Consider the following 12,371-nt stretch of genomic DNA (forward strand, 5'->3'; position numbering starts at 1 on the left):
GTTTACGCAAATCCAAATTAGGTTGGAGATGCTAATGAAAGGTGTACTGAAAGAAGCAACGTAGTTATGTGATGCTATATCAATAATTGCCTATGCCAAAAAATGTGCCAATTATTTGTTAGTGACAACTAAGCTACTCTTCAAAATGCCAAGAAATTCATCTTTTGTTTAACAACTAAGCATATTGATATCAAGCATTACAAGGTATGCAAATTATTGTAGCATCAAAGGATCTCAACTAGCTATGTTAAGACAACGGATCAAGTGACATATATCTTCACCAAGCCATCATGGAAAGTAAGTTTGTCAAGTTTTAACGACAATTGTATCTTAAAGAGCTTGTCATGATCACAAGATTGTCATGACATTCTCTTGCTTCTATATGTATTATCTACATTACGCTAGATATGTTGTAAATCCTCCAATTTCAAATCAAGCAAGTTTTAGAATATTAATTACATTATTATTATGTCTTCAATGATTAAACGCCTATATATGAATCAATAATGTAATAGTGTTTTAATATTTATATTTAGGGTATGGATGTATCCTAGTGGTTCATACCTCATATGACATTAGTTTAGTTACTCCATTTAAAGTTATCGGTTGTACAATAACTATGAACTAATGATTAATTGTGTCAATGAGAATTTAGACAATAACTTCAAAAAAATTGAAATTTTTTAAATCTGTTTGAGTAAATGCTTTCATCCCTTTACCTTCAATATTCAAACCCCCAAACTAAAAAATACAACTTCATTATTAATCTACTCTACTAAAATACATGGCTTGTTAAACTTGACCAAATTAAATGAAAGACATTAAAAACACTCATATTAAATTTTTTATACAAACTCAACAAGAATAAAGAAAATATAATTCTATCATCTTCCCCTTCAATATATGGTCTCTTTCATATCCTTATTTTTGCGTGCTCCCCAGATTTACCTTCGGTGAGATAATTTACTTTATTGATAAAAATAAACCCCAAGCTTTCATTTATTTGAGGGATTATTTACTAGTTGAATAATAATTGTGAACAGATGTATTTTTCAATGCAGATCTTGATTATTAATTAATATTACACAATTAGAGAGAAAATGTCTGAAAAAAACCCAAGTCAGAAAGATATAATGAGGACACTAGTCACACATCCATGACATAATACTTCGGCACAGGTTCTAGTCACATTGGTGACTTCCTGCCACCATTACTTGTAAACTTGATTCAAAATAATGAAGTCCTTAAATTGAATTGCTATCTAACAAGAAATAAATCTCCACTGGTCTGCACATGATAATCTGCCTCATCTATTTTCAATCCACTCTAATCATCCATGGATGGGTTGGTGCGTGTAAAGCACATTCAGGTCAGTAATCTTATCAAGACTATATACACAATTTCTTATCTCTCCTCAAATAAAAAGCTTGCAAGTTGTAAATGCCTGAATGGGATGAAATCTAGATTCGACAACCTGTGGTGCCAGTCCTTAACCAAAGCCCCAAACTTGAAGGGCTTGGCAATGAAACGAATTATTCCAAGAAAGTTCCCATGAGATCAGAATAAATGCTACCCACTTCAGGATGCCTGGTGGCAGTGTAATCCATAGTGCAAGGGTGCTGGTCAGATTGATCCTGGTGAAGTTGAGGAGGGGAAGGCATTCTGGCTGGCATTGTGAGGCTCCTCTTGAACTTATCCAATCGAGAAACTGGATGCATTTTACGAGGAAGATTGAAGGAATTGCTATGATCCCCTGATTCCAAGCTCAGATACTCCGATGCACTGCCATCAAAATGGAGAGCATGATTCTCATTATGCATTTGCAGATCCACTGCTTCAGAGCTGCTGTTGCTTTTGCTAGCATTCATGGCAGAGGATGATGAGGATGATGATGATGACGATGATGATGGAGGCTGTGTACTCCGCCCAAGAAATGCTTGTGGTTGTAGAGTTTTGCTTGCAGTTGCCATCCTCGGCAACTCCAACTCGGTTGAAGGATCGGGAAAGTTGTCAGGGCTGAAAAAGAGGTGTTTGTCATCTGCTCTGCCTGTGAGAGCACTAAAATATGATAGACCGGTGGGCCACTTTATTTCTGCAGGCCCACCTTCCTGATTGCTCATAATGTCACCTGACCCCAACGCTTGGTGGTGGTTCTGGGTCATCATGGATTCCGCACTATTCTTGTTCAGTAAATATTGAGATCCATCCTTGGAATTATTAAGGCCTAGAGGTTGCTGCCTAGGACTTCCAAAACTAGACAATGGCCTTGCGCTCCAATTGAAAACAGGGGGCCGTGGGGAAATGTTTGCTTTATTTCCACTCCCTTGATTTCTTCCACCTGCAAATAGCTGTGATAGATAAAACCCCGATTGGTAGCCCAGGGATTCGAATGTGTGCCGCATCCTCAACACAAAGTGCAGATCTTCGGGAATCTGCAAAAGAATTACATCGAACACAAGTTACATTAACTCAAAACTTTTGCTCTTGCTAAATTATTTTCATCTTCGTGGGTACCAAATTTATTGAATCACATACGTAATTCAAGTCATTTATAACCTACCGGTCCTATCTTTACCTATAGTTGAATCACATCCAGGTGACCTTGTTAAAATTTGTGTACACATTTATCAGAGTTTATAACAGAATCTTTTTCACGGCAAAACAAAGGATTTCGAGTTTTGCATGGCTCAGTTGTCGCTTGCAACAAGAACAAGAAAAAATAACAATATAAAACAGGAATTGATGACATAATTTTGCGTTGAAATGGGTAAGGTGGGAAATAACCAGAAATAACATCCCCACACGACTAAAAGAAACTGCATTAGAAAATAATATCACGGGCTGAAAAGGTCCTGACTGTGCATGCCATGGTGCAATGGTAAAATAGAATAATCATGTAAAAAAGAAAACTTGCTGCTTGAAATTTTGAAAATTGAAAAGAAGTGCAAAATTTTGAAGTTGATTACATAAAAATTCATAACAATATAGAAGTTTAGTTATTTCTATCCAAAACCAAGTAAATAGAACATGAGATAACTATCTAACGAAATTTCAAATGTTGCAGTGCAGAAGCAAACTGTTCTGCAAATTATTTTTATAGAGGTAAGTTTATAAATGCCTTGTGTTGATGTGAAAAATTGTTTCTAGTGTAATTAATTTGTGCTGAAAAAGTATTTTAAGCATGTTATTCTGAGATGGATTTACATTTGTAAGAGAATTTATCTGTTAGATTTCGTGCCTTACATAGTACCGTTAGATTATATGTGCCTTGCAGAATATCAGCGTTTGGTGTTTCTATGTAGATTAAGAAAGCTTGATATTTCAGTGCAGATATTCATCCACAATGACATTTTAATAATTTACAGCATTTTCTATAGTGACCTGTCTGCATCTTCTATGGGGAGATGCTCTGTGCAAAGCAAGTTTCGAATTTGCTTATAACTTATTCCACAGTACCATGATACCATAAATAAAAAATTATGAAGCACTCTAAATGTAGATAAACATAAATTTTTTGTTTTTCAATCTAAAAATAGATTTTACTATCTTTGCTAATGACAACTAGAAAGTAAACTGTAAAATATTTGATTGTAGAGAAGAAAGTACATGCTTCGCACCTTTTCTGTTAGTTTTGTTCTAATTTTAGCCATATCATGAGATGTTTAGCATTTGACTCGAGTCATCTAGGTGTAGAGACTAATAGAACCTGGAAACCATCCCCCTATCTGATCACTCTAGCCTCTACTAGTACTCATTTGTAGACATCACATTCATTTGTACAACTCACATTTGACTCATTTATGCATTCTAGATGTAACTACGCCAGTGTCCACTACACTTCAAATTCATTTTTCACTTATACCAAGACGACCTCATACAAAAAGTACAACTGTTGTCCATCAGCATGCACACCAAATTGTCTGAATATTGGAGTCTAAAGCATCATATTTAAAGACAAGCCCTAGCACACTACTTTCTTAACACACAGCAAAAATGAATGTATTTGATCAGAGAGGAAACAATGCATTGTAGATTTCAGGTTTGCATCTGCATTCAAGAATAGATTTTGTATCAGTCTCCATTCTAAGAATTATGCATTAATCATGTCTTCAATCTTGTGAACACCAAAAACGAGGGTCTCATCAACATGTAATGAAGTATAAGCCTTATGCACTCCTAAAGGTTCCTCAACACCACATTTCCCCAATCAGATATTTTGCACTGACATATCAGAATTACAGGTCTGTAGATGCAGAAGGCACAATCACAGCAGACAGATGTGATCCATAGGAGCAGGTTAACGTGTACTTGACCATTGGGGTCATGCAATTCTATGTTTGTAAAGACCTGTCACAGGATTAGAGTTTGGATTCGTTGCAAAACAATGTGTAATAGGGTGAAGAAGCATGTGATGATGTAAGAGGTTTGACTGAGATGATCAGGGTATTTAAGAAATTAAGAGCATCAAAAGAAATTGCAGATCTTCCATTGGCTTATATGGCAGATTCACCGCTTGTTAAAGGCAGCAATTTCGTCACATGCAACAGGGAATTCACTTCTATTGCAGTGAAATAATAAATATCCCCTAGCAGAGAACTAGTGAAAGTGTCGGAGTGGACATAATGCAGAATGTGAAGGATTTTGTCAGCTGGATTCACTTCCTGGACATTGATCTTCCATTTGCCATGGGTAGGAGGCTGAAGGTCATATAATGTTAGTTCACATAGTGTGTGGCATTCAGTTCTCAATGTTATTGTAATTTTAGTCAACCTCTTGGTTTTAACTAATGTAGTTGCTGGTTTTTTGTGGTTACGGGCATTGCAGGTGCTTTTGGAGCTTCTAAAACATTGTTATAACTCAATTTTGCCAGAGCAGCATTATTAACATCTTTAATAAGCTGTTGCATAGTGATATGGGAGCCTATATCTCACTTTTGCTGGACTTTTCCCCATTTGAAGGGTTTCTCCAGGATAAATCTTGTGTTTGTACTTTTAACTTTTAGTGATTTTATCATCTTTTCTTCATTATTTACAATGTTTCCATTTGTCTACCTTTGATATGCTATGTTGTTAGTCATTGGAAATGGTTGGTATGTGTGTTAAGAGGTTTTTGAGAAGCAGAAAGAGTTAAAACTTTAAACCCATAATTGATGAACAGTGTGTGAGAGGTACTCCCCCTGATTACAGATCAAGTAGTATCAAAGCGATTAAATCAGGGAGAGGTATTAGATCACTATTGCAACAAGAAAGTGCTTGAGGAGAGCAAGAAAGGCAAGGGAAGTTGGTAATGATGAGAAAGTAAGGTTTCAAAACTTGATGAGAATGGTGCACAAATTTCTCGCATAGAAATGTTTGATTCATTGGAGATAATGGTGATAGTCCTAATCTCTAAGTTTGAAATTTTAAAAATAAATACGGAAGGAGGAGAAACAGAAAAAAAGAGATATGGAGCAAAGTGAGTCCTCTAACGTTCTTCAAGGCTGGAGTAATTTGGCATTCAACCCTTTGATGGTGAGATTAGTGCAGATATGCTTGATCAATAGAAGTATATTTCAGTCTTCATCAACAAATCTCTTTCAAGCAAGGTTAAAGCTTTCTAGGCATGCTCTAAAGTAGTACAAGAGATATGCTCACTCAATTTCAAAAAGTGCTATTTATTTTAATAGTGGATTTACTTCAAGGAATTGTTGTGTAAACAATTTTAGCCCATACGCCATGAAGTAAAAGGAGTAATGCAATGACACTACTTGTGATTGAATATTGAGGATGAACCTGTGAGTGCTTAAAAAGGGCAGGTATACATGGCAAATCTGATGATGACTCAATAGTCCAACACACGACTCACGTGGCAGGAAAAAGCCTTCTCTTATCTAATCCAACTTTGATGAAGTCCTAAGTCGGCCTATAGGACCTCCACAGCCTTTCACCTATGTTTATTGATCATTTGCCAAACAGTTATGCTTTATTGCTGTTGAAAAACTTGCATTTTGATTATTGACAGATCACCCCTTTCTAATCAGATCACCTCTTTGCCAAATGTGTGATCATGCTAGTAATCCTACATCTGCCCTGATGATCCTGTACTAGTAAAACTGTTGATCCTACACCTTATTTTCGCCTGCCGAATTTCTTGCATGCACCATTCTTTCACTAATTTTGGCTTTGCAGCTCGAGATCAATTTGCCCTTGGTTGTGTCCAGGACAGAACTCCCAGTTACCTTAAATAATTATGGATCACATTTTAATTATATTTGGAAAAAGGTTTTGTAAGGGTCTTTTGGTGATTTCTTCAAGAAAAGCATTTGTTTTTGCCTTCCACCATTGATGAACAATAGCAGGCACAATCTTTATATATTGAGAAGACATACCAAAATTCCTAGCTCTTAGCAAGTTTCCTACACTGTCTATCACCATCCAGCACAATCATACAGTCTCCAGACTCTCTTGAGTAGTCTTATCTGCCAAAATCACAGCTCAGAACAGCTTTTAAGCTCCTCAGTCTTCAACATCAGCTTTCTTTTGCTTTTCATGCTTGGCCCTTTTCACCTTGCTTCCATTAGAAAGGAGAATCCATACAAGAGAAGAGAAAGAGAACGGATAGCTAGGTTCCTAAGGACCACTACACCATTAGCATTACTCTCTTGCATCTTGGATTTTCATCTATCCAAGTGAGAGATTCCGTTTGTTATTGTTTTACAATAGTTTCCTTTTCATAGAATTAGTGTAGATAATTAGATTAATTTAGTCACATAAATCTCTCAATCTTTGCAACACTGATGCAATCCCTTGGATCTTAGGAAGTAGAATACTTATTTTTTTCGATTAGATTGGTTTTATTTATATAGAAGATTATTTCCAAAACAGCAGCACATTACTTTAAAGGAACCACAAAACAAAGCATGCATGATCAGCAAACAACTGGTTTCACTTCAAACAAGCAACAAATAATCTGACAAAACCAACTGCCAGGTGAAAAAATAAGAAAAAACTCATTCTTTTAACAATTTAAAAAAATCCAGAAACACTAGGGTTTCATTTCAGCTTGTAAGAGAGATATTTTGATTATAAATTGATTAAAGAAACTAGTCGCATTGTTTGATCGTTGGTCGTTTTCATTTATTTGCTTTCACACTCCTTGTTTAAATTGCAATTGACACAAAAAAGAAAGTTTACTTTGCTGATTTTTTATTTAAGAGTTCATTTGCAAAGACAGAATATTCTTCATGCCTGCAAATCACATTAAAACACAAAAAGACAAAAAATAAAAATAAAAATAAAATGTAGTAATTTGTTCCAGTAAATTGCATTATATAGATTTAATTATTTTGCATATCAAAAAATATATAAATACAAAAAATAATAGATTTGCTTCATTATTTGTCTTAGTACTATTTATTCTAGCATTTAAACTAGTCCTCTTTAAACAATAAAAAACATCATAAAACTCCCTCCAATAAAAAACAACTAAGTCCTTTTTCATTCAAGTAGGCAAGCTCCCCAGCTTAGTCAACATTCAACTATTGATCATCCAACACCAGCAAACATGCAAACAACTCAAAAATTACCCAAAAGTCAAAGTCAACCAAAAAATATTCATACTAAGCCTTCAAAGGCTTCTGGTCACTTTCTCTATCTCTTGACTACACTCAGCATATCACAACTTGTAGCGTCCTAAAATTGCGACACTTGCAATTTCGACTGCATTTCGGTCTTCACGATGGCGACGCAACACGCAACCTGAATGGAGACCCCAAAACTTGCTCACGACACTGAAAACTGCATTTTTCAAGCACCCTGGCCTGAACCTCCTTTGCACCCCGCTGTCCCGGAGGTGGGACCAGAGCGCCCAGCGCCCTGGTCCCTCAGGACCAGGGCGCCCAGCGCCCTGGTCCCTCAGGACCAGGGCGCCCAGCGCCCTGGTCCCTCAGGACCAGGGCGCCCAGCGCCCTGGTCCCTCAGGACCAGGGCGCCCAGCGCCCTGGTCCCTCAGGACCATGGCGCCCAGCGCCCTGGTCTTCCAGGACCATGGCGCCTAGCACCCTGGTCCCTGGGTCCTATTTTGGGCCCGGTCTCCTAAGTGATATCGGGTCTTTTTGATTGCAATTTGGAAATATACTTCCCTGGTCGGCCTAAGGTCGGGAAAATCAGTCTATCAGCCCTAAATGACAAGTATATAAACTACATTTTCCTCTCTCATTCGATATGATGGAAGAGGCGTGGAAACTATACTCAAGCATTCAAGCATTCAAGCAATTGATCATTTTCAAGTCTCCATTCAAGGCTAAGTGTTGCATTCAAGTCAAGGATTCAACCATTGAAGAGGAGATCACTTACTACATGCTACATACAACATGCTACATACTACAACATACAACATCTAAACCTTCGCACATAAGGATACCAACATCTTTAGAACAAGGTATTAGTACTTGTTTTACATTACAGTCATTTACATTTACAGCTCTTGCTCATTTCTTGGTTAATTCCAAAACCGGGGTTTGACCTAAAGGCAAACCCCTAATCCCTAACCCCCCATCGTCTTCGCTTTTCTGTGTGTAGGTTGCAGGTACGCGGCTGAGATTGAAGATCTGGAATCCTTGTGCAAAGACGAACCGATCCCCCTTCGTTTCGCGGATTTTTCGGAGGACCGTGGCGCCGGGCGCCATCGTCCCGACAGCTTTTTCTCAAATTTGCAGGACAGCGCCGTATCGACATTTCACTGCTAATTCCAGGTCCGCAGCTTCATCCTATAACCTAAACTCAGTTTATAAGCGAATCTTTATGACTTTCTATGCATCCTTAGCTTAATTTCCTTAATCAACATTCTTTACAAAAGAGGGTAGCTTTGCTTTCCAAACCCTTGAAATTCATCTAGCATCCAATCTTACCTTGTGTGGGATTGGATCTTATGAGTTTCAACCCCTCTTTTGAATGTAAAGTCTTCCCCCTAAGTGAAAACCCATCGAATCCTAGCGAACCTCCCTTCTCTCTCCTCGGAGTTAGAAGAGGGGAGACCAACTAGGGTTCGACAGCGATTTTCCGCTTTACATTTTGGTGAACCCGACGTGAACATCCTTTCTGATTTTTTATGCTTAGATCTGAAAAATTGATTATATTTCCATGTTTGATCTTTTGCAAAATTTTAGAGGTGATTGCATAAAAACCCTAAATTTTCTTTTTGAACATTGAACTTGCGAAATGTTTAATTGTTAATGCTTGCTTCAGATCTGCTTTTCTATTATAAATTATCAATTCATATCTGTACTTTAATTTTGAAAATTAAGTGGTTAAATGTCAAAACCCTAATTTTTGAAACCCTCTTAATTCAACCTTTGTCCGACAATTTGACCGATCAAAACATCTCCAAATCAGCTGTAACTTTGGATTCTGCAATAAAATCACAATATCTTTCATCCCTGAAAATTTGGAAAAAAGTTGCGAGGACCGTGTTGCACTCCGAGCGCCATCGTCCCCGACATTTTTTCCAAAATTTCGGGAGCGAGATCTTGCTGTATTTTCCTGCTAAAATCCAGAATTTTGGCTGATTTTGTCAATTATAACACTTTCAAAATTACAGTCAAAGTTGGTCTTGTGATCGCTTGGTTTAAGGCTTCTAATCATTCAAAAATCATTGAAATTGAAATTTTGTGTCAAAATTGTGTTCTTACTGTCCTAAATCTGAAAAGTGTGTTTGAATTCATTCGAAATTTCAGTGCTTTATTCAAAATCTTGCAATTTGTGACTTTTGAAATTAAGTGCTTAATTACAACAACCTTGATTTCCGCTTTCAAAATTGAATTTTGTGTGAAATTGGGTCAATTTTTAAAATTCAAAACTTGCACTGCTTTTGACATTCCCTCTAAAATCATAAAATTCAAAATTTCAGTTTCCCTCTCTTTTTCAAAATTCAAATTTTGCATTTTTCGACAATTTTGATAGGGTTCAATTTTGAGATTGCAACTTTAATTTGGCCTATCTACAGATCGTAAAATCACTCAATTTTTTCAGATTAGCTCTAAAATCATCATACCTTTCATCCCTGCAAATTTCGAAAAAAGTTGCAAGGACCGTGTTGCACTCCGAGCGCCATGGTCCCGAACATTTTTTCCGAAATTTCGGGAGACTGTTGTGATTGCATTTAACAGCTTAAATCTGGAAGATTGGCTGTTTTTACTGAAAATTGCTACCTCTAAATTCAAAATCTTTTCTCTCTCTCTAGTGCATGAGTTTTACAACAACAAGTCCTACTTACACTATTCCCGTTAGACGAAGCCGTAGAATTAAGTCTTTCCAAGGTTTAACTACCGAGGAGATGGAACCTAATTTGAGTAGCCTTTTTAACGAGGACATGGGTAATTCCTCTAATCCTCCGAATGATGAAGAAGCTCTCCATGAAGTTTCCGTTGAACAACTTTCCAAATTGGATAACCAATTTGACGATTTTCACCAGTGGATGTCTCATGAGTATCCCGATAGTCAAGCTCTTCCTTTAATTGAGGGTCTAAAACGCATGCTTCAAAGTGATAAGAATGGAATTGATGTTTTGCGTGGTATTGCACACATTGTGGATTCGAATGTGATGCCTATGAAGAGTTGTGCTGAATCTTTAGGTTATACACAACCTCCTACACAAGTTAATCATTCTATTCCTTTGACCACTCCTATTGCTAGTATACCTACCTTTACATCAAACATCATGGCTACTTCTATACAAGACATTCCTCCTGTGATTACCAGTCATGGGGGCAATCCTCCTTCTTCAGTTAATCCTCTTCCTTCATTCAATCCAACTTCTTTGTACATTCCTTCAATGAGTGTTCCTATTACATCTTCACAAATGAACATGACGCAAGGGGGCAATTCATTTAACCATTCCATTCCTCCTTGTAGTGTTCCTCCTATCCAATCATCCCCTATGGTTGACTATCATAGGGTCCCACCACCTTATTCTCTACCTGCTTTCAATAACATCACACCTCCATCTCAATCTAACACACCTAATATGAATTCTTCGACTGAAGCGACCATTAAAAATCTTGCACAAATTGTCTCTTCTTTACAGCAACAAATTGCCTCTATGAATCAATCTAAGTTTAGTGTGCCCACATTTGATGTTGCGAGCCCACTTTCTCTTGACATTGTTCGAGCTATCCCTCCTAAACATGTTGAAATCCCGCATTTGGAGCTTTATAATGGTAAAGGAGATCCTCTAACACATGTTAAAACTTTTCAAACAATTTGTACTGATTTTGCTTACGACCCAAGGTTGCTTGCGAAACTATTCACTAGAACATTAAGAGACAAAGCCCTACAATGGTATTGCTCGTTGCCTTCTTATTCTATTACTTCTTTCGAACAACTTGCAAATGCTTTCATTCAACAATTTCAAAACAATATAAGTCCTAAAGTTACTTTGATTGATTTAATGCATTGTAAACAAGGTGTTAAAGAAAAAGTGACTGATTTCATTGGTAGATATAAGCATTTGTATACTCAAATTTCTTTTCCAGTGCCTGATAATGATATTCAAAGAATCTTTATTTCTAATTTGCAAAAAGATATTCGAGACAAACTTCTGTTTTCTGAGTTTACTTCTTTCCAACAGTTGTGTGCCACTCTTCACAATTATCAACTGACTGTGAGTCAAATGGAACAATCACATCCTATGGCTCCGAGTGATAAGGGTGATAGCAGTCAACAACCATTTGGGAAGTTTAAACCGAACAGAGATTCCATCAAATTCAATGAAAACATCATCAACAACAATGTGAATGCAGCATCAGGTGTGCCTCCTATTTCTAAATTTTTCAGGAAAGAAAGAAAGTATACTCCTTTGAATGAATCATTGCATGATATTATGAATAAGTTATTGGGACAAAATGTGCTTACTCTTCCTCCTATAAGACAAATTGATCCTGCAAAAATTACTTCCCCTTATTTTGATCACAAAGCTTTTTGTCATTTTCATCGTCAGCCTGGTCATGATACTGAAAAATGTTTTTCTTTAAAGGGTAAAATTCAGGATTTGATTGATAATAATACTATTTCTGTTTCTGGAGTGAATGATAAAGGCAACACATCTGTAGCTCCTCCTAACCAAAATCTTCAGATTTTTACTGATCCATTGCCTTCTCATACCTCTAATGCAATTGAGGCTAATGATTCCTCTCTTTCATCTGATGGTCTTGTGTCTATGACTCCGAATGTGATTAACTTTGTAGAGCAGCAAGAAATCCCTAAAGAACCTTCCATCACATTTGATTCTAGTGAAACCATTAGAGCACCTGATGGTCCTTTATACATAGTTGCAAAAGTTAAGAATACACCTTGCCGTGGAGTGCTTATTGATCCTTCGTGCATGATTAATGTTAT

At 36.9% G+C, this 12,371-nt stretch overlaps 1 protein-coding gene across 1 annotated transcript in view; it reads right to left on the minus strand.

The window, feature by feature from the left end:
- Nucleotides 1-975: 975 nt before the first annotated feature.
- The window catches only part of LOC131029724 (protein RICE SALT SENSITIVE 3), a 41,539-nt gene continuing 30,143 nt past the window's right edge, over nucleotides 976-12,371 (minus strand). Inside the window, exon 7 of the mRNA XM_057960347.2 lies at nucleotides 976-2,432. Within this exon, the coding sequence (XP_057816330.1) occupies nucleotides 1,533-2,432 (900 nt within the window). The 3' untranslated portion in view covers nucleotides 976-1,532. The remainder of the gene's footprint in view (nucleotides 2,433-12,371) is intronic.

Source organism: Cryptomeria japonica, chromosome 9 (assembly GCF_030272615.1).
Source record: "Cryptomeria japonica chromosome 9, Sugi_1.0, whole genome shotgun sequence".
In the NCBI taxonomy this organism is placed as follows: domain Eukaryota; kingdom Viridiplantae; phylum Streptophyta; class Pinopsida; order Cupressales; family Cupressaceae; genus Cryptomeria; species Cryptomeria japonica.